A 22,946-nucleotide genomic window follows, 5' to 3' on the forward strand; every position below is an offset into this window, starting at 1 on the left:
ATTTGATTCTGAGGACAAGATAGTTGGGGTTTGAGGTCAGGAACAATATTACTCTATTTTGTCAGCTCTGATTTTGATTGACTTGAAGTCCATGGTAGGGGGCATCTTTAATCCTTGCCACTAGCTTGAGAGAATGAGGTGTGAAAACATTAATGCCACAGAAATTTGAGAATTTATTTCAGTCAACTCATTTCTTCAATGCTCTCTAGCTTGTTTCCTCTACTCTGATGTAAAAGAAGTCTTCTGAAATTGGATTATAAAGGTACAGAATTCAGCTTCCTTTTAAACAGCAGTTATAGCTAACTATATAGTAAATATGTGGTAACCAATTTTAATTAAAATAAGTATTAAATATTAATTGCTTTTTTGGAAGTGTGAGTGGAACTTGTGGGAATATTATAAAGTCCACTGAGATAATTCCTTAAATCCTTTCTGTTGCAGGTGAAAGTATGGAACACCTTGAGTGGGTTCTGCTTTGTCACATTCACAGAGCACACCAGTGGAGTCACAGCTGTGACATTTACCTCCACAGGCTATGTTATTGTTAGTGCTTCTCTGGATGGAACAGTGCGAGCCTTTGACCTCCACAGGTAGTAAATGCTTATGTTATGTTAAAATGTAGATCCAGAATTTTAGAACTAGAAGGTATCTTAAGGTGACCTCGTCTAGCTCTCATTTTACAGATGAAGTAAACAAGGCCCAGAATATCTTTTCTGAATTATTCTATCTATTCATTGACTAAAATTTAGGATGGAAAAAAAACCGTAAGTTGTCACTATTCTTGGGTACTCAAATATCATTTCTGAAACACAAGTTCTTTGAGAATAGAGCCAGAAGAATATCATAGAATCTCAGAATTGGAAGAAATTTGAGAGGACGTCTGCTCCATATCAGCACAGGAATCCCCTCTAGAACATCCATTCTATATTAGAAAAATCAGTATGGAAGAGGACTTCCTGGGGAAGTCTATTTCATGTTTACATGCCCCTTTTGAGAAGTTTTTCCATATTAAGCTAAAATTTGCTTCTCTACGATTATCATATATCATTCCTAGTTTTGTTTTCTGGGGCCAAATAGAACAATTAAATTATAACAAAAAGAATAATTCTGTGGAAGTCCTAGGAATACCTGAATGCAACTATTCTGTTGCTCTAGTTTCTTCAGCTCATCCTCATTCTTTTCTTTCATTGTCTTTATTGCCCTATCTTGGATGTTGATCCTTATCTATTCATGGCTTCCACAGCTGGGTACAGTATGGCTAGTGTGGAGTGAATGACCCAGGGTACAATGGGACTGTTTCAACCTTTGCTCTGGGATACTATGCTTCTTTTAATGCCCATGTCAAGTTGGGCTTTTTGAATACTATTTTACATGATTTTAGCACTAATCCCCTACATCTTTGTCTCACAAATTTGCCTAGGCTTTTCTCTTCCCTTTTGAACTTGTGAAGTTGATTTTTTTGAACACTTGTGGGTTTACTATCTACCCCTATTAAATTTTATATAATATCAACTTTTCTAACCTGTTGAGACCTCTTTAGATACTGACAGTTACATATCATGTTTGATATCCCTAATAGTGATGCCTACCTCGTTTTTGTGAAAATGCAGCTGTAAATTAACAATACCATTAAATACCACCCTCTCCTGTTTCTTTTTTTTCCTCTCTTGTAGATACCGAAATTTTCGCACGTTTACATCTCCACGCCCAACCCAGTTTTCCTGTGTGGCTGTGGATTGTGGTGAAATTGTTACTGCTGGGTCCCAAGATTCCTTTGAGATCTTTATATGGTCTATGCAGACTGGTAGACTCTTAGATGTAAGGAACAAAACTTAACATATATCAAACACTTGGTACTGAAGCACAATGTAAATATTGTGTAGGCTTTTGAGGAGGGGTGGTTGTTGTAAATAAAAAATAACATACCTGTCTCGTTAATATTTCCTCATTTACAACAGAAAGAATAACATTAGAATGGCAAGAGGGAACTTTTTGCTCTCTCATTCATTTTGGCTAGTAGTATGGAAAAGGCAAAAATTTAGACAATTCTGATGTTTTTAATAGCTCCTAATCTGTAGGTAAACACAGTATACTTTATTTTTATTAACCACCTAATTTTCTGTGAATCTTCACCAGATGGAATTAGGACCTTTTATCATTCTAGAGGATGAAGGACAAAGAGAAAGTTGAGGAAGAGGACAAGGACAAGGGGGAGGAGAGAGAAGGGAGAAAGAGGATAAAAAATAGAAAAAAGTATATAATAGAAGAAATTGTGTGGCTTCCCTGAAAGCCAAAAAGAATTATCTTTTAAAATCTGAATATTTCCATGGTAAAATTATGTTTGTCACAGAGGAGTGGGATTAAATTTGTTTGTCATATTACCTTCTCTTACTATTTGCTTCCCATTTCTTTGTAAATAAAAAATTCTTTAGGTTTTGTCAGGCCATGAGGGCCCCATCAGCAGTCTGTGTTTTAATCCAATGAAGTCCATCCTTGCTAGTGCTTCTTGGGATAAGACAGTAAGATTATGGGACATGTTTGATAGTTGGAGAACCAAGGAAACATTAAATTTAACCTCAGATGGTAAGTTTTATCTTATATTACTTCTTAATAAACTACAAGAGTATATCATGGGAGGAGATTCAGATTTACAGTGTTAATTTGTAATTTTTTTTCACTGATCATATTTTTATCAGACTATGCTTTTCTTTATTTTTATTTTTTTTGAGGTGATAGTATTTCAGAGAGGTCAGTGAAAGCTGAGACCATACGCTTATCTCTGCTTTAAATGCCTTTTAGAAATAAAAGTTGATGGTGGTCAGGGAGGCCAGTACTGTCTAAATGTAGGCTGTTTTTTAGTTTTAGGTTTTGGTCATTGCTTTTCTTGCTTTTCTGTTCCATATTTGAGCAGCAGTGAGAAGAAAGTCACCACAAGTGACAATTTGTAATGATCTCTGCTTTTGGATATTATAATCAATTTTGCTTTGGATACTGAAGTATCACTTAAATGTAGCACTCTTGGTGAGAATCATCTAAGCACCTTCATCTCTTATAACTAGTCTGTTATCAATGCCTCCAGGCTCTGATCATACCAACATCTAATTTATCCTCTTTGTCTAGTTTCCTGCTTCCATTTTTCCTGCACTTTGGTATTTAAGAGAGAAAAAAGTTCAGCAAAACTGTTCCAAATCCAACTTTATATACAACATTCTCCCTTGCAAAGAAGGAAAGGAAGCACATTCCCATAGCTTTTAATTAGGGCCAAGTTTGGTCATTATAATTATCTAGCACGCAGGGATCTTTCCCTCTCTGTTTGCATTTTTGTGGTCATTGTGTGTATTATTTTCCTGATTCTCTTTTAGTTTACTTCAATTTGCATGTCTTTTGTGCTGATCTTTATTGAAATATATATATATATATATATATATATATATATATATATATATATATATATATATTTGTTATAAAACAATAGACGTTTCAATACATTTGTCACCATTTGTTTGGCAATTCCCAGTTAAAGGCCAAGAATTTGCTTACAAGTTCTTTACTACCACATAACCAGAAGTAGAGTATTTGAGGCTGACAGATAAACAGATCGTAACAGACTGTTTTTTCTCAGCAGAGAGTGTGATTAGCATGGATCCTTGTTCTGAGTTTATGTTCTTTCTCTTTGCAGCTCTAGCTGTGACTTTTCGGCCAGATGGTGTTGAATTGGCAGTGGCCACATTGAATTCACAGATCTCTTTCTGGGATCATGAAAATGCTGTGCAGACAGGGTCTATTGAGTGCAGGCATGACCTAAAAGTGGGTAGAAAAGAGCTGGACAAGATAACAGCCAAGCATGCAGCCAAGGGAAAGTAAGTGTATCCTCCCCTGGAGAGTGAAGAATGGAAACACTGGGATGCAGTGAATGTCCTGATGTGCTGGTTTATGGGAGGCAATGTTCATCTAATGGAAAGAGGATTAAACTTAGAGTCGCGGAATGACCTGGGGTGGAATTAATAATTGTTACATGACTGGGCAGAAGCCACTTAACTTTGCTGAACTTTTATTTCCTCATCTGTAAAATGGGGATAATATGTGTAACATCTACCTCACAATTTTGTGAGAAAAGTACTTTGCTGGTCTTAAAATACTATGTAAAAGTGGCTTTTTATTTGTGATAAATGGCTTTAAAATAATGGCTCCCAATGGCCAACTTATTTATTGTTAGCCATTCTTTTATTTCTGAGAGCAATTAATACTAGAAAGAAAAAATATGATTTTACTTTGAAAATACAAATTTGCCTTGTGGGGGATAAAAAAAGTGCTGCTTGATTCTTTGGGGTATTCTGAAATTACAGTCTTTTTTATGTTAAATATGATAGAGTGAAAAATCTTTGGATTTGCAGTCAAAGGACCTGGGTCTTAGTTCTGGTTCTGTAACTAACTGAATGAATTTGGTCAATCACTTGCACTTCTGGCTTTTAGTTTTCTCCTCTTAAAGGGGAGGCAGTGGTTTGACTAGGTGATATGCAGAGGCATGACAATGGAAGGGGTGGGGTGGGCAAAAAGAGAGATAAAAGAGAGATAGAGAGACAGATAGACAGATACCTTTGAGGAAGAGAGAGAAGGATAGAGAGAAGGTTGGATGATAGAGAAATCTTGAAGGAACCTTGAAGGACTGATAAAGGTGAAAGTGAGGGCAGCACATGCTCAAGGAATGGCATGAACAAACCCTCAAAAGGGGCAAAGCATGGTGCATATTTGGGTAATGGATTTCGACATTTACTTTTAAAAGCCTTGATTTGTGACCCATGTATTTTCTAAAAGTTTCATTTTTCAAAAGGTTCCACTGGTCCAGAGGAAGGAACAGTACAACATTTTAAAGAACTTGCCTCTTCTTTATTTAGGTCTTTTACCACTCTGTGTTATTCAGCAGATGGCCAGTGTATTCTGGCAGGAGGAATGTCCAAGTTTGTTTGTATTTATCACATTAAGGAACAAATTCTCATGAAGAAATTTGAAATATCCTGTAATTATTCCTTGGATGCAATGGAGGTAAGCCAGAGTGGGAAAAATGCTGTTGTCTTCATTGTTCCTGTTATGGTTATTATAGTTAGGTAAATTCACCCTGTGTGGTGACAAAAATCATTTAGACCTAGATTTACAGGGAGTATTCAAGTGATGCTTTGCCAGATAAGTTTGAAAATAAATTGTTGGTTTAGTAAAGAATGCTGCACAGTATACTCTGGATTATAAATGTCACATACATAGTGTCCCAATTCCATTGGAGCACCACCACAAGCGTAGTGTCATGCTAAGTCATGCTTTTTTCTTTCTGGTTACTTATAGATAAGGTGCCTGGATGGGGAAGGTGAAATGGAAGAATATTAAGTTTGGCATAATTGTTGAACATCTCTTCTATGTGATTTGTTAACTTACTTAAATGTGCTTTTTTTTTTTTTCATAAATATAATTAATGATGCCTATGCTATCTACCTCATAGCATTTTTTTTTAAAAATGCTTTGAAAACTTTAAAATACCATATACATGGCATAGTTAAATCAAATCAACATTTATCAAGCTACTTCCAAGTCTCAGACACTGGGTTAAGTACTGGGGATACAAAGAAAAGCAAAACTACTCCTTATGCTCAAGGACTCTCTTAGAATATAATAGGGAAGAAAACATGGAAAGAACTATGTACAAATAAGATTTATACATGACAAGTTGGAAATAATCTCAGAGATGTCATGACATTAAGGGAAATGCTTCTTGCAGAAGATGGTATTTTATCTGAGGCTTGAATTTTCCTTCAAGATAAGGAGTTAGACTAGTGGGGAGAACATTCTGGGCATAAGGGTATAGTCAGTGGAAATGTCCAGAGTTGGGAGATGGCAAAAGAAGATTGGAAAGTTAGGGAACAGGGATTTTGTGTTTTATATGGAGTTTATTGAATAATGTGGGAGTGAAGGTAAAATAAGTCAGACCTGTGCTTTAGGAAGATTAGTTTGACAGCTAAGTGGAGGATGGGCTGCTGTGGATAAATTTGAGGCAAGGAGACCAATCAGCGCAGAGACTACCTCTCTGGATATGTGAGAATCAAATGAAATAATGGATGTAACATATTTTTCCATCCTTAAGAGTAGATGTTTTACACATGTGGCCTACCTCACTCCTGAGTGTGGCCCAAACCAGATTAAAATATACTTGGGGAATATTTAACAAAAAATTTGTGATTTCATCCATTTCATACTTTTGTTTGCCTGAATTGCCATGATCCAAATAAAGCCATATGGTGATGTGTCTTTCAGAATTTTGGTAACTGGGCTCTTGATCAACAGACCTACATTTTGACACAAGTCCCATACTTGGAGTCTTTATAGCTTATGAAGTCTTACCAGACTGTGTCCTTCACTGGTGAAGCTTTTGTAAGCCAGGTTACCTCCGTGATAAGATAAGGCATTAGAATAAGCCTTTAGAGTAAAATTAAACATCTATAGAGTTTAAAATAAGTGGAATGAAAATGTGCTTTGTTGGACAAATTAGGAGTGGAGTCAACGGGTCAGGAGATCCTGTAAATTTAGAGAAGTACTTTGTTTTCCACTGAGAAATTCTTCAGAGACTAAAATGACCACTAATTTTGAATAAGCAGAGAGAAGATTCTCACTAAATGTGACTAGACGACCTCTGATGTCTCTTTCCACTAAGGAATGATTCTGAGACACATTTCTTTTAGGAATTCTATTCATCATTGTATGCTTATTTCCTATTACTGTGACTTGAGACTTGATGGCTTTTATTTCTTTTCCTTAAAGGAATTTTTGGATCGAAGGAGAATAACTGAATTTGGCAATTTGGCTTTGATTGATCAAGATGCTGGGGACGAAGAAGGCATTGCTATATCATTGCCAGGTGTAAGAAAAGGTAAAAATTTTGGGAACCTAAGATTTCTGAAGATATCCTTTTTAATCTGGATTGTAGGCTTTTATGAAATAAATATTTGCTGATAGACATTCTTGGTTGTAGTTTTAAGGCTAATAACAGCATGTTATATTTGCATATATTTAGAGGCAGCATGGCTTTGTGAATAGTCCTGGACTAGAAGTTTGGAGTCAAGAGAGACCCACATTCAAGTCCTATCTCTGAATTTGGCCAAGTTACTTAACCTTGTTATGACTCTAGAAATTTAGCTATTAAATCATAGACAGTTGCCATCTTTAATGATGTAAACAAGTTTCCACACCACGAGTTCCCCATGCTATTGCATTGACATTTATAGAATGTTTTAAAGCTTTCAAACAGTTTCATTTTATCCAATTATCGTGCTTAATATAGTGCTGAGATGGGCATATGTTCTTAACAGTTTCTAAAAGTTCAGTGATCTGCTCCAAAATTATAATCAAACCTTGGCTTTCCATCATCTTGACAATGCTCTCTAAACATTTTACTTGAACAGAAACAGAAGGCTGTTTTCTAAATATCTTTCCAATCTTAGCTGAAATTAAAATCTATTTTGGAAACCTTTTTCTCCCCCAAAGGCAAAGTAAATTTTTCCTCTACATAATTAAAGTAAAAACTAGTAGGAAAATTGAGAATGACAAACCAATGTGGAAATTTGAACTTACTCCAGCTGAGAAACTTAACAGAGGCCATTCTCATTTATCATTGTCCCCATCTTTATTTGCTCCATCACTCCCTGTTATCAACTGCTTCTGCCTCCTTTACACATTTCATTCCAAGACAGTGAGCTGCCTGACTCAAAATATTAATGTCAGCTATGGGTCCTTTGTTTATAAAAATAAAAATAAGAACAAAGGCCTGGGCTGGAAAGAAAGTACATACTCTTAGAGGAAAGGGATCAAAGAAGAAGTGTATGAATGTTGGTGTTAGTTCCAAAGTTCTAACTGTGTTTCAGGGAGAGAGAGAGAAAGTCACTTGGAACTGAAATGAGAAGGATCTGAAACCATCACTTGGCAGCCACAGCAAGGACCTCTGACAGACTGACTCAGAATTTGGTGGGGTTGCTACAACAATGAGGCTTAAACTGTGTCTTTACTGTAGAGATTGTGCTTGCAGGCATTACTCATGCTTGTAGATTAGTCGTGGCTAACTCGTCACTCCATTTGGGATTTTCCTGGAAAAGACACTTTGCCCTTTCCTTTTTCAGCCCATTTTACAGATAAGGAAACTGAAACAACCAGGGTTAAGTGACTTGCTCAGGGTTACACAGCTAGTAAGTGCTTGAGGCAGGATTTGCACTCAGGTCTTTCTGATTCCAGGCACAGCATACTTTATCCATGGTGCCACTTAGCTGCACACTTGTGCCTTATGCCATCCACATTTGAGAGGAAAATGGAGCCTGTAATCAGACTAATGAAGTCATTCAAGTCAATTCTTACCTGGCCTGATATAGTATTATGAGAATATGCAGTAATTGGGAGTGTTGCTCAGTAACTGAAATGATTTTATTTTCTTTGCAGGTGATATGAGTTCTCGGCGCTTTAAGCCTGAAATTAGGGTGACCTCACTTCATTTTTCTCCCACAGGTAGGAATTTAAAAGCACCTCCTATGTACAAAACAGTGTACTAGATGTTAGAAATTAGATTAATTTTTCTCTGCACTTTTGGAACTCACAAACTAATATGACTGGTACATAGACAATATAAACTAAAACCCGTTAATTGTATAAGAGAGTTACAAATAAAATGGTAAGCAAGATTTGGGATGAGGGAAAGAGTTTGATCATTACTAAATAGGATGAGGAGGCTTCATGAATAGCCTTTGATCTGGTTGATCAGGATTTTGGAAGGTGGAATTATGGGAGTTATATGAGCAGAGACATAAATGTGGGAAAAAGTCTATCCTTAAACATGGGGAATTGCCTTGGGAATCTGGGAGGAAGTGGGACAAATACAGAGTGATGGAAAAATATTATGAAATAAGATTGTAAAAGAGGATATTGGAAACCATTGGAAATTGTTTGGATATTGATGGGAACATAGAACAAGAAGGTGGCCAGTTTGGCAGGATTGTAGTGTGTGTAATGGACAGTATTTTATAAAAAGTCTAGAAAGGACAGATGGAGTCAAGAGTGACTCCACTTCCCCTCTTGGAGAAAGTACAAAGCTAGGCCTACCCTTTCATTCTCTTTTCACATACTCTATATTCCAGCCAAAATGGACTGTTCCTTAATCTTCTTCCAATTTTGTTGTTCCCTTTCCAAAACTGTCAGGTACTTATTTTTCACTTCGGCCTCTTAGAGAATTCCTAAATTCCTGTCTAGCTTAAATGTTCTCTCCTGTATAAGGCCTCCTCTGAATTTGTTGGTTTTCCACAAGATTTCAGCTTTTTTGTCAACCTCTTCACTCTTATACCAAGAAGATATTAGAGTTCAATAAATAAGGGTGCCTATTGATTTTATTTTGGTACCTTCTTGAAGGAAAGAGGCTGGAATTTTTTTTAATCTTATAAATTTTGGCTACTAATTTACATAATTGTTAATAAATACTTCCTTCTGCACACCTTAGTAATGTATTCATTGAGATAATTTTTCTTTTTTTATGACTACATTAGTATATAACAGGATATTCACATTCATCCAATGGTACGCATTGGGTGATGGGCACTTTTGTTTTCATTTTTGCCATACCTAAATGCAGTATCACAGAGAGTGGACTTTCAGGATATTGAGTGACCAATGTGTGTTTTGGACTTTACTTCAAAGCTCTTTGATTTTTATCAGTGTATATCCTCTGAAAATTCAATACTTCTGGAACTTAGGTGATCTTTGAAAATTCCTGTGGCCCTTTTTAATCTGGATTGTAGGCTTTTATGAAATAAATATTTGCTGATAGACATTCTTGGTTGTAGTTTTAAGGCTAATAACAGCATGTTATATTTGCATATATTTAGAGGCAAATTCATCAAGGCAGCCAACCTTGGTTTGTTATGGGATAGTAGACAAAAGATGTAGTCTAGCATAAGTATACCTCTTGAGGCCTTTTCATTTTAGAATCTGAAAAGTCTTCCCTCTTCTAAGTTGTCATAAATTATATGGGGATAGTGCCTGTCATCAAGGCTTATGCTTTGTACTACTGAATCTCTCTGAACTGTTTTCTCTTTGGGAATTTAATGGACTCCTTTTTCCCTAGGGCGATGCTGGGCAGCCACTACCACTGAAGGCCTTCTTATTTTCTCTCTTGACTCTGGGCTAGTCTTTGATCCATTTGAATTGGATATCAGCATCACTCCCAGCAGTGTACGTGCAACACTGAGACAGAAAGAATTCACAAAGGCTATAATGATGGCCTTTCGATTAAATGAGAAGAAGTTGATACAAGAGGTCCTTGAATCAGTCCCCAGTCATGAAAGTAAGTAACAAGCTTAAATTCACAGTTCTTGTCATTAAATGCTTTTACTAAAAATTTGCAGAATGCTATAGTGTCACTCATAAGGCATAGAAAATTGTGTAAGCCTAAAACAATTGTTACTTCTGGACTCTTCTGTTTAACTTGTTTGGGTAATGTCAAGATAAGCAGTCATTGCAGTAATTTATTTATGTTGAGGGGAAAAAATGAGCTGTACTAAATTAAAAAAAATTCTTCAGTTTTTTGCTTTTCAGTTGATGTAAAAAATTAAATTTAATGAATGTTTGCTAAACCATAAATTACCATAACTAACACTTGGTTTTCTTTAGAATGAGGAATTGAAATGGATGATTATTTTCTTCTAATCTGAGTTTTTCAGAGAATTAATACTAGGTTTTTTTCCTTCTTTTTACAGTTGAAGTTGTTGCATCATCACTTCCTGAATTATATGTAGAAAAAGTACTTGAATTTTTAGCCTCAGCCTTTGAGATATCCCATCACTTAGAGTTTTACCTCATTTGGAGCCAGCGATTACTCATGTTGCATGGTCCAAAATTAAAATTGAGGTAAGTATCTGTATCTCCATAATATTTCTCTGCTCAAACATACCACCATCCTAATTCAGACCTTTATCATTTCTCACTTGGATTATTATAATAGCCTATTAATTAGTCTTCCTTTTTCATGTCTCTCTATGACAATCTTTCCTTTGCACTGCTACCAAAATGAATAAATCAAATCTTGTTCCCTTTGCTACTCTACTCAGTAAACCCTAGTGACTCCCTGTTAAACTCCGTTTGGCTACATATGTTGATATAGATACACTCTATGTAAACTCTTCAAAGCCTTATGCCTTCCTGTCCAATCTTCTTTCATATTACTGCCCTTCTGTATCCATAGCCTAATGTAATTTATTTTATATAGTTACACAACTATATATGTATGTAATATATATTGTTATGTATGTTATATATATATAGCATATTACTCACACATATTGCTCCATCTTTATCTTTGCGCCTTTGTATTGACTTGTCTCCCAATCCTAGAATGCTCTCCTTCCTCTCTCAGCCTCTTAGAATTTCTGGCCTTTTTTAAGACTAAGCTCAAAAATCCCCCTTTCTACAGATCTTTTCCTGGTACTGTGAACTGCCATTGCTTTCCCCTCTAAGATCATCTTCCATCTGTTCTGTCTATATCTTATAAAGCCTATTTACATAGGTATTGTCTCTTCCATTAGCACATAAGCTTCTTGGAAGGCCTTTGTTTTCACTTTTTAAAAATATCCTCAGCACTTAGCCTAGAACCTGGCATATAGTTAATTACTTAAAAACTGTTTTTTGATTATATCTAGAGAGACAACTAATATAATGGAGAGAGCTCTGGCCTTGGAATCAGAAAGATCTAATTTTGAATTTAATCATAGACTGAAGCAAGTTTTGAGTCCCTGGGCAAGTTAATTAACCTCACTGTCCGCAGCTATAAAGTGGGGGCAATGATAACAGTACCCCCCTCCATGGGTAGATGTGAGGATCAAATGAGATGTATATTATAGAATAGAAGTATATAGAACACATTTGCCTTGCAGTATTCCTGAATATGGCCTGAACCGGATTAAGATTTAATTGGGGAATATTTAACAAAAATATGAAAAATATGATGTCATAGATAATGTTATTTGAAGTTAATATGTTTGTAGTCTGCTGGAATCCTTATGTATAGTTTAATGGCCCCAGTTTCTATTTAACCACCACTTTTATAGAGTTCTATAAATGTCAGCTATTGTTATTTGTAATATTGTGGTAAAATTGCTCAGAATTCCTGAGATTTATTAGTGAAAGTTAATAAGCTGTTGCATTTGTTCCATTTATCTATAAAAGTACACAGAAAAACAAAAACTTTACTTGTAAGTAAAAAATTACTTAAATTAAGGATTACCTGCACAAGGTTTTGCAAGGGCTAATGTTGAAGAATTGTCCACGCTTATGTGTTGAAAAATAAAAAGATTTAATAAAGAAAAAAATAATAGGAAAAAAAATTAAGGGTTACCTGGAGTATTTGTTCACATCCAGTGGTTTCTTCTTTTTTAGAGCAGGAAAGTTATTGGCCCTGATTCAGTTTCTTCAAAAGAGTATTCAGCGTCACTTCGATGATGTTTCTAAACTGTATGTACATATTTCTACTATTTTTACTGAGTCTTTTTTTTTTTTTTTTTTTTCTTTTAATGAAGATGATTAGAAAGATAGGGAACCCTATCTTTCTGGAAAGTGGAAATCTGAAACACCTAGAATTCTCATCCTTGGTCTTAAGAGATGTGGGGTCAGAGGTCATATTAATTTTCTTTAAATTAAGGTGATAGTTGCTGTTCCATGCTAAATGCATTACCTTTCCCTGTCATGTTTTCATGATTTAATTTCTGTTTTTCTATGAAGTCCAACAAGATACTGGTAGGGGACTAAATGAAATCTGTATGTGTTGTTTTTTTCCTGGGATGTTTTAAAAATAAAAACCATCTGTCAGAAATGGTTAAGGATATGGATCTTGAGGGATTGCTCGGATTTCCTATAGGATTATAACTATATCATTTCTTTCAACAGCTGTGACTGGAATCGCTATAATATAAAATATGCTTTAGGAGTTTCCCAACAACAGGGTGTGAAACGGCCTTTGGAGTCCCTGGGAAGTAATGAAGACTCAGACTTGGAAACTGAAAGTTTACAGCTGATGAAGGAAGAAAAAGAGATGCAAATATAGCAGCAGCATTTTGTACAGCTGTGTCATATTTAATTCTTCCTGTTTTGGGTAAGACCCACCCAAAAGAGAAGAAGAAATGATTTTGTAGTGATTTTTCACTGGCACTACATGGCCCTTATAGTGGCTTCATTTTGTTTGTATCCCAATATCAAAATTTACTGGACATGAGGAATAAAACTTGAGGGCTTTGGGAATATTGTCTGATTGCTACTCTTGACAGAAGAATCATCGTGAGTCTCTCATTCTGGAAATAAAATCACATTATGATAGTTGAAATTTTGGACTAATTTTTTTTTTTTTTTTTTTTTTTTAAGAACTAAAAGAGACTAACTCTTTATTAGAAAATTAGGGTCCAGAAGATTATGATATAGGGTTTGATATGAGACATATCTATCTTATACTGTTTTCCAAAAATCTATTTTACATTTCTGGGAATGTTTATTATTGAAACTACAAGAATGTAGTTTTGATTCAGTTTTCATTTTTATCACGGACCTACATCATTAAACCTGATAATACTTTTTGATATGTAGCCAAACTTGGGAAGTTTGGGGTCTTTTTAAGCTAGAAATTGGTTAATTTGGAAACTTAAGATCAGAAAGTGGAGAGTACGAAGAAATTGTGATGTAGTAAAAAGAACACTGGATTTGGAGCCAGAAGATCTGGATTAGAATATTGATTGTTACTGCCTCTCTGACTTCAGCAGGTCACTTAACAATTAATGGTAAAATGAAAAGGTTGGGCTGGATTATTTTAAAGATTCCATCCAACTCTAATAAGATTCTAAATTGACTCAGTGACCATTAAGTCCCCTGAAAACAATTGCCCTCCAAATATTGGAACTGTGTCTTTGCAAAATCTGCCTTTATACATATATGTTTTTCTTTTCAAACTTATTAGAATTTGATTCTTCAGTGTTGTTATTTAAGATGTATTAGAGCTATATTTTTAGATTACTCGTGTTAAAAAAAATTATAGAATTAAGTTAAAAATTTTAACTTAATTATTTCATAGTGTGTATGTGGGGGGAGGAAGCAGAATCAAATTGACAGGCTGAAGGGAATACCAGATAATCAGAATTAAGAGTGGTGATATCTCTTTAGAGGTGAGGTCAGGAAGAAAAAAATCTATCATTGTTTTAGATGTTTCTTGGCTTATTCTATGTAACTAATAGCACAGCACCTCTCAGAAAGCTGATCAGTGATTTTTGTGACCAGAAATTTTGCAAACTAAAGCACTAAATAAAATCTGTTAAGTAATATCCTGAAGGAAGTAGTAGGCTAGTGAACTTGAGAGGTCATTTTAGTTTATTGGAATCACATGTTACTTCTGAGAGGACTTTATAATTATCTAGTTTTCTTTATACTGTGAATGTAAAGTCAACTAATAATATATTGTGACTGAAATGCAAGCTTAGTATAGATGAATACAAATGTAGATTAAGAGAGGTAATAATTTCACTGTAATCTGTGCTATCAACTAGACGTGGTATATTCTTATAGTTTTGGGTGCTACTTTATAAAAAGGATCATAGCCTAGTAGATATAGTGTTGGACCTAGGCCTTCTTTTTTTTGACTCATTTCTTGTAAATTGGATTTCAGTGAGGCAGAGTTGCTTGAAGTTATCAGCCATTTTCTGAGTCTTTTATTTATTTATTTTTTAAAATATTTCTTATGTTGGACTTAGGAAAATTTGGGTTTAAATTCTAAAATTTTGTAGCCATGTATGCCTGGACAAATTACTTAATTTTTCTGAGACTTAGTTTTTTCAGTTGTAAAATGGGAATGGTAGTTATCTACTGTATGATGATTTAAGGCTCAAATGAGATGATGTATATCAAGTGCTTTGGAAAGATCTGCTTCCCCCCAACCCCTTTTTTCTTATTTATTTATTTAATATTTTCCTCAGTTACATTTAAAACAATTTTTTTACATTTTTTTTTTAAACTTTTGAGTTCCAGATTCTCTTCCTTATCCCTACTGCCAGTCCCCATTAAGAAATACATGTATAATTTAAAACATTTCCATAAAAGTAATATGAAAGAAAAAACGGATCTCTCACCCTAATAATATTTTAAAATACCTCAAGAAAAATAATGTTAAAAAAAAAAATGAGTCAATCTTTATTCAAACACAACCAGTTTCTTCTCTGGATATGGATAAGATTTTTCATCATAAGTTCTTCAGAATAGTTGTGATCATTGTTCTGTTGAGAATAGCAAAGTCATTTCCAGCTGGTCATCCCAGAACATTGCTTATTACTTTGTACAAGTACATTTTACTTTGCTTGAGTTCATGAGGACTTTATAGATTTTTTTTCCAAAAGCAGCCTGCTCATCTTTTCCCACAAAACAAATTCCATGACAATCACAGTTTATTCAGCCATTTTCCAATTGATGGTCATCTTCTCAATTTCCAGTTCTTTGTCCTGGGAAGAGAGCTGCTACAAATGTTTTTGTATATATAGGTCTTTTTTTTTCCCTTTTTAAAATCTCTTGTGGTATTTATTAATTAATTAAATGCTATTATTAAATGGAACTCATCCAAAGGGGGGGAAAATGATAAGGGTTCGTATATTATGTGGCATGAAAAACAACAAGGAACTAGGTATATTTTAGAAGTAACATAACAACTGTTTTCAAAGATATATTGAGGATTGACTTTTTGTGGAAGATGGTTTCCATATTCTTCAGGGAAGAAATAATGATAGGAAAGTTTAAGAAAGAGCTTTCTAACAATGGAATTCAACAAATTACACATTTGAAATAAAATGAACTACCTTATTAAGTAATGAGTTCCCCATAGTATCATGGTGTAAAAGAACGAGTAAAGAAAGCTGGATGCTGATTTGCTACCTATGAACTTGTGCAAGTAACTTCTCTGGTTTTCAGTTTTATTATCTTTAAAATAAGGAATTTAGACAAGATTAATTTCTTATGCTCCAAATCTATAACCTGTCATTGAAATTATTGAAGGAGAAGCTAGATGGATGTCATCAACTAATTAAATTAAGCAAAAAATTCAATTCTTATGTAGGCCTTGTTTTTTTTGTGTGTGTGTCAGATAAGGTTGGGCAAGATGTCAGTTCCATTAGAGCTTTGAAATTTTAAATTCTGTGTTGTAGAGGTGACATCTATTATGATTAGAAAGTTGATGGTGTTGACCTCTGAAGTCTCTTTCAGTGTTGAAGATTCTATGGTTCTAGAAACATTTTGAGAATTAATTGAGATGTCAGTCTATAAGCACATTAACTGGATTAATCTAAAATATGAAAGGAAAGTCTGTGTTTGTTAAATCTTAATTATTTGAATATAATAAAAAAAAAAAACCTTGTTTTTTTAATCAAGGAAGATTAAAAATGTAAGAGAGCTGGTGGTATGAAGTCTAATCTCTATCTTTCACTTTCAGGTCTTCCATATTCCTCACTTTCAAAACTTGTGTTTGAAAAGCATCTTTGTTCAACCAGATGACTCCAGAAGTCCTCTCCAAGATAATATTTTTGCCCTTCCTAGGCAATTTGTTATTTTAAAGGGATAAATCTACAATGTGTCTGTCTTCTCTCCTCTTTCCCCCCCCCCCCTCCTCAACCTTACTCCCCTCCCTCTTCCCATATACTGTAATTATAGACTTTCAGGGATGAGATAACAGATAGGGGAGGTATTTGGTAGCAGGGACTTTCTCACCTTATTTAATATCTACTGCCGAATTAATCCCTGTACAGTTGACTAAACATGATTTTTATTTGAATGACAAAATATTTAAGTGAGAAGTTGCAAAATAAAATTTTTTTAAAAGAATTCCATAATGAAATTACAATATTTGTTCTATTGTCTGTAGTGCAGTGTGTCCCAGTCCTTACTAAACTAGAGGCAGTTAGTTATGTCCTTTTTTGAGTTATATTTTGTACTAAGTATAGACAGAGTACTATATGGCAAGGAATCCTATAAATGAAAGATACTTCGGGGCAGCTGGGTGGCGCAGTGGATAGAGTACCAGCCTGAAGTCAGGAGGACCTGAATTCAAATCTGGCCTCAGACACTTAACACTTCCTAGCTGTGTGACCTTGGGCAAGTCACTTAATACCAATTGCCTCAGCAAAAAGAAAAGAAAAAAGAAGGTAGGCCAGGGGTCATCACAGTATTATACTATTAGATTTCATTTTGACTGCTAATACTTTAAATAAATGGGAAATGGGCAACCAAAATTACATAAATACCAATCATAATAATTTTATCCATAAGTTTAATCAGTGGAGACCAAAGGGGTCCAGAAAGTTCTTTAGGAGAAAGAAGAACACTAGTTTAGAATGTGCCTTTGTAAAATCTTATGAGGAAGGAAAGAGGTTACTGGTCCTGTTGTGGGAGGTAAAACCAGTTTAAAGAAAACTTGCCAAGATAACCTGCTAAGCAAGGCCATTCCAAGGGCACTCAAGGATGAAAATTGGGGGATGACTATAAACAAGACAAACAAGAAAAATGTAAAAAAACTGGGGAAAATAATTTTGGACATTTGATGGAGGGAATAGAGTTGTTGACTAATCTAGTAAAGTAGCTAGACAGTGGGGATAGATTAGGAGGATGGTGGTAAATCTTCTCACATCGTAGCTATCCCTGGGAAAGGGGGCAGGAAAGGAAGGGAAGGAAGATTAGGATGCTTTCCATGGTGGTGGGTCTTCCTATTGCCAGCTGGATTGCAACAATTATAGATGGAGAATTCCATATTGGTTTTTTTTTTCCTGCTTTTATTTAACTTTGAGGAATTACAGACTTATAGAAGCTTACTGGAGGATCATTAACTTTTTTTTGTCATTTTGTTAAATATTTCCCAGTTACATTTGAAAAAAATTTTAACATCATCTCTTTTTAAAAATGTTGAGTTCCAGTTAGATTTCCAGGAGCCAACTGCCATAACTCTCCCATAATCACTCCAAACAACCGTAAAATAGAACCCTAAAACAAATCCTGGTATAGCAGAACCAGCAAAAAGATGGGTTGAAACAGTTTATTTTTTTAATAATAGCTTTTTATTTTTTAAAATATATGCAAAGATAGTTTTCAACATTCACTCTTGCAAAACCTTGTGTTCCATATTTTTCTCCCTCACTCCCCATCTTTCCCTTCTAGATAGCCAAGTAATCTAATACAGATTGGATTGTGTAACATCCATGTGCAATTCTAAACATATTTCCACATTTATCATGCTGCACAGGAAAAATCAGATCAAAAGGGAAAAAACATGAGAAAAAAACAAGTAAGCAAACAAAAAAAGTTAAAATACTATGTTATGATTCACATTCAATGTTCATAGTCTTCTTTCTGGATGCAGATGGCTCTCTCCTTCACAAGTCTTGAATCTCATTGTTGAAAAGAGCCAAATCCATCACAGTTGATCATTGTGTAATCTTGCTGTTGCCATATACAATGATCTCCTGGTTCTATTCACTTCACTTAGCATCAGTTCATGTAAGTCTCTCATGTAAGTCTTTCTGAAATTATCCTGCTGATTGTTTCTTATAGAACAATAATATTCCATAATATTTATATACCATAACTTATTCAGCTATTTTCCAACTGATGGACATTTACTCAGTTTCCAGTTCCCTGATATTACAAAAAGTGCTGCTATAAACATTTTTGCACATGTGGGTCCTTTTCCCTTCTTTAAGATTTCTTTGGGATATAGACCCAGTAGAATCACTGCTGGATCAAAATATAAGCACAGTATGATAGCCCTTTGGGGTTCCACATTGCTGCTCTCCAGAATGGTTGGATCAATTCACAGTTCTACCAACAATATATTAGTGTTCCAGTTTTCCTGTCATCTTAGCCAGTCTAAGAGGTATGAAATGGTACCTCAGAGTTGTGTTAATTTGCATTTCTTTAATCAACAGTGATTTAGAACATTTTTTCATATGACTAGAAACAACTTTTCTTCTGAAAATTGTTCATATCCTTTGACTATCAGTGGAAGAATAGCTTGTATTATAAATTTGAGTTAATTCTCTATTTTAGAAATGAGGACTTTACCTTAACCCTTGTATATAATTTTTTCCCCCTAGTTTACTGCTTCCCTTCTAATCTTGGCTGCATTGGTTTTGTTTGTACAAAACCTTTTAAATTTAACCAAAATTGACCATTTTCCTTTCATAATGTTCTCTAATTTTCCTTTGGCCATAAATTCCTTCCTTCCTAACAGATCTGAAAGGTAAACCAAACCATGTTCTCCTAATTTGCTTATATATCACCTTTTATGTTTAAATCATGAACCCATTTTAACCTTATCTTGATTAGGTGTTAGATATTGGTCAATGCCTAGTTTCTATCATACTATGGTAAAACAGTCTTTAGGAAAGAAAGATCTGTCTCAGTTATTAAAAGGGGAGCTCACATTAAAAAAAAAAAAAAAAAAGGCCAAAAAAGATGAGCAAAAAAAAAAATTCTGACCATAGAAAGTTATGATGATAGGGAAGATCAAAGACACAAAAAGACAAACTTATGGGCAAAATCTCAAAAACAGAAAGTAGTCCCAAGCCCAGAAAGAACTAATGGAAGAGTTCAAAAAGGAGCATAAAAATAACCTAAAAGAAGTAGAAGAAAAATGGAAAAAAGAAATAAGGATCTGATGCAAGAGACTTAACAGGAAAAAAAAAGAGTGAAATACTTGGAAAAAGAAAACAACTGCTTAAAAAGTAGTACTGGCCAAGTGGAAAAGAAAATGCAAAAATCTAATGAAAAAGATATCTTCTTAAAAAGTAAAATTGGCTAAATGGAAAAGGAAGTACAAAAGTTAGCTGAGGAAAACAACTCCTTAAAAGTTAGAATTGGACAAGTAGAAGTCAATGCCTGTGAACATCAAGAATCAGTCTAATTCAAAAGAATGAAAAAAATGAACAAAATGTACCTGAAAGCCATAATTAAAAGGAGGACCTGGACAGCATCTTTCAAGAAGTTGTCAAGGATAACTGCCATGATATCCTAGAATCAGAGGGCAAAATAGGCATTCAAAGAATCTATTGATCATCTCAAAAAAGAGATCCCAAAGTAAATGTTGAGTTCCAAATTCTCTCCTTCCTTTCTCTCCCTTTCCTCTTGGGAAGGCAAACCAATATTGATATCAATTATATATACAAAGTCATGCAAAATATATTTCCATATTAGCCACGTTGCAAAAGAAAAACCATAAAAAAGTCCAAGGAAAATAAAGTAAAAAAAAAAAAAAAAGTATTCCTTGATCTGCATTCAGCATTTATCAGTTCTCTTGCTGGACATGGCTAGCCTTTTTTCATCCTGAACCCTTTGTTATTATTTTGGATAATTTTCTTGATCAGAATACTTGATCTTTCACAGTTGAAAATCATTTATTTTCAAATGTCTTACTCTGCACATGAAGAAATTGGTATAGAATATTAAGTAATGTATCCAAGGTCATATTGGGTGGTAGAGCTAGAATTGTAACCTAGCTCTTTTGAATTGTACTGTGCCAAACCCCACTGCTCCAGTAGGAGTCTCTTTAATCATTGACAACATAGAATCACCACACTCTTTATATATCACAATTAGCCTTCCACCAGCGTCACTTGGCATCCTTCTCTTTGACATTCACTCCATCCATGTATATAGAAACTTGTTTCGTTTTTGATTAACACTCACACCTCCCTTATCTTCAGTTTCTTCTCTGATATCTGCAAGGTTGCTCAAGTCTTCTTTATCCTTAAAAAAAACCCCAAACCCCTCAGGGTTGTTTCCTCAAACTATCATACTATATCTATTCTAACTTTGCTGTAAAACTCTTAGAAAGTCTGGATGAGTTGCAGCCAATACCTTAACATCCATTCCAATACCTTACAATCTGACTTCTAAATGCAACACCAGTGAAACGACATAGTTAAAAATTATCAAGCATCTCTTTAAAAAAATAAAAAAATACCTTTTTCATATTACCTATTTTTCTCAAAGTATCTTTTTTTTCCCCTCCTAGAACACTATCCTATATAAAGAATTAAGGGAGGGAAAAAGTCCAGCAAAACTAGCAAAAAAAGAAAAATGCTCTGAGCACAAGGTCCCATGAGAAGGAGGTTATTTTATAGTTCTAATTTTGGGCCATGTTTGGTCATAATTTCATACATTAGTGTTTTGGGGAGAAGAGTTATTTTATGGTTTTTTCTTTTTTAAAATAATAAACTTTTATTGATGATTTTTATATCACCATAATTTTCTCTAAAATTCTTCCCCCTTTCCTAAATAATAAATAAGTGCATGTTATATATATGTAGAACCATCCTATGTAATAGTACTTAAAAAAAAGAAAATAAAAGGAAAAATTTAGCATAACTTTTATATAAAAACACTGAAAAGGTCTGGAAACATGCAATATACAACAGTTATAGCTTGAAGAAATGGGTTGGGAATGTTCTTACATCTCTTTTAATTCATGCTTATTCTTTATAATTTTGGCAACATTGACTTTTGGTTTGTGTATGTAGTTCTTTCCATTTACATTGTTGTATTTACTGTATATATTTTCTTGGCTCTGCTTACTTTACCTTGTATCCATTCGTATATATCTTTCTGTGCTCTGTATTCATTAAATACATAATTTCTCAGCCCATTAATATTCCACTACATTTATGTGACACAATTTGTTTAGACATCCCTAGCTGATGGGTATCTACTTTGTTTCCAGTTCTATGCTATTGCAAAAAAAAGTTGCTGTAAATATTTTGGTGTGAGAACTTATCAATGGCCTCTGGCTAACAGCTGAGTGGACATTTTTTTTTCTTTTTTTCTTTTATTAAAGCTTTTTATTTACAAAACATATGCATGGATAATTTTTCAACAGTGACCCTTGCAAAGCCTTCTGTTCCAAATTATCCCCTCCTTTCCTCCACTCCCTCCCCTAGATGGTAGGTAGTCCAATACATGTTAAAAATGTTAAAATATATGTTAAATACAATATATGTATACATATTTATAGAGTTGTTACACAAGAAAAATCGGATCAAGAAGGAAAAAAATCGGAGAAAGAAAACAAAATGCAAGCAAACAACAACAGAAAGAATGAAAATGCTATGTTGTGGTCCACACTCTGCTCTCATAGTCCTCTCTCTGGGTGTAGCTGGCTCTCTTCATCACAGCACAATTGGAAATGGTTTGAATCATCTCATTGTTGAAAAGAGCTACATTCATCAGAATTGAACATCGTGTAGTCTTGTTGCCGTGTATAATGATCTGAGTGGACATTTCAACTGCTTTGCATCATTCTAAATTGCTTTCTAGAATGTATGGACTAATTCACAGCTCCACCAACAATGCATTATTGTATTTCATCTTTTCATACTTCTTTCAACATTAACTATTCACATTGTTTCTCAATCTTAGCCAATTCTCTATGAGAGACCTCAATAATTACTTTGATTTCACTTTTTCTTATTAGTGATGTAGAGGATTTCCCCATATGATTATTTATAGTTTGCAATTCTTTGAGAAGTGTTTATATCTAATGAAGAATTGAATTACTTCTTAATTGATTACTTTCTAATTGCATTTTCTCATTCTCTGCCCCTTTTGTAATTTTTGACATTGTTGATACCATCTTGTTCTGAGCATTCTTTTGTCTTCCAGGACTTTTCCTTTAACCCCGATCATTCAGTTTCCTTTGCTCTGGTTCATGATACATTTTTTGCTCCCTAAAGCTTAGCATTCCCCCAAAGCACTCCTCTGGGTCTTCCTTTTCTCCTAGTGTTCTCATCGACTCCAACGGATTCAAAATCTACACATCCAGTTTTCATCACTTCCCTGAACTCCAGCCCCAAATCTCCATTTGCTTTCTGCCTATC

The 22,946-nt window shown here is 34.5% G+C and overlaps 1 protein-coding gene across 1 annotated transcript in view; it reads left to right on the forward strand.

Moving 5' to 3' along the window:
* Positions 1 to 13,387, forward strand: part of PWP2 (PWP2 small subunit processome component) — a 35,217-nt gene extending 21,830 nt beyond the window's left edge. Inside the window, exons 11-21 of the mRNA XM_031959362.1 lie at positions 442 to 590; positions 1,674 to 1,818; positions 2,433 to 2,583; positions 3,680 to 3,860; positions 4,896 to 5,043; positions 6,805 to 6,913; positions 8,470 to 8,535; positions 10,142 to 10,360; positions 10,773 to 10,923; positions 12,448 to 12,522; positions 12,955 to 13,387. Coding sequence (XP_031815222.1) covers positions 442 to 590; positions 1,674 to 1,818; positions 2,433 to 2,583; positions 3,680 to 3,860; positions 4,896 to 5,043; positions 6,805 to 6,913; positions 8,470 to 8,535; positions 10,142 to 10,360; positions 10,773 to 10,923; positions 12,448 to 12,522; positions 12,955 to 13,111 — 1,551 coding nt within the window. The 3' untranslated portion in view covers positions 13,112 to 13,387. The remainder of the gene's footprint in view (positions 1 to 441; positions 591 to 1,673; positions 1,819 to 2,432; positions 2,584 to 3,679; positions 3,861 to 4,895; positions 5,044 to 6,804; positions 6,914 to 8,469; positions 8,536 to 10,141; positions 10,361 to 10,772; positions 10,924 to 12,447; positions 12,523 to 12,954) is intronic.
* The last annotated feature ends 9,559 nt before the right edge of the window (positions 13,388 to 22,946 follow it).

Source organism: Sarcophilus harrisii, chromosome 3, assembly GCF_902635505.1.
Source record: "Sarcophilus harrisii chromosome 3, mSarHar1.11, whole genome shotgun sequence".
Lineage (NCBI taxonomy): Eukaryota > Metazoa > Chordata > Mammalia > Dasyuromorphia > Dasyuridae > Sarcophilus > Sarcophilus harrisii.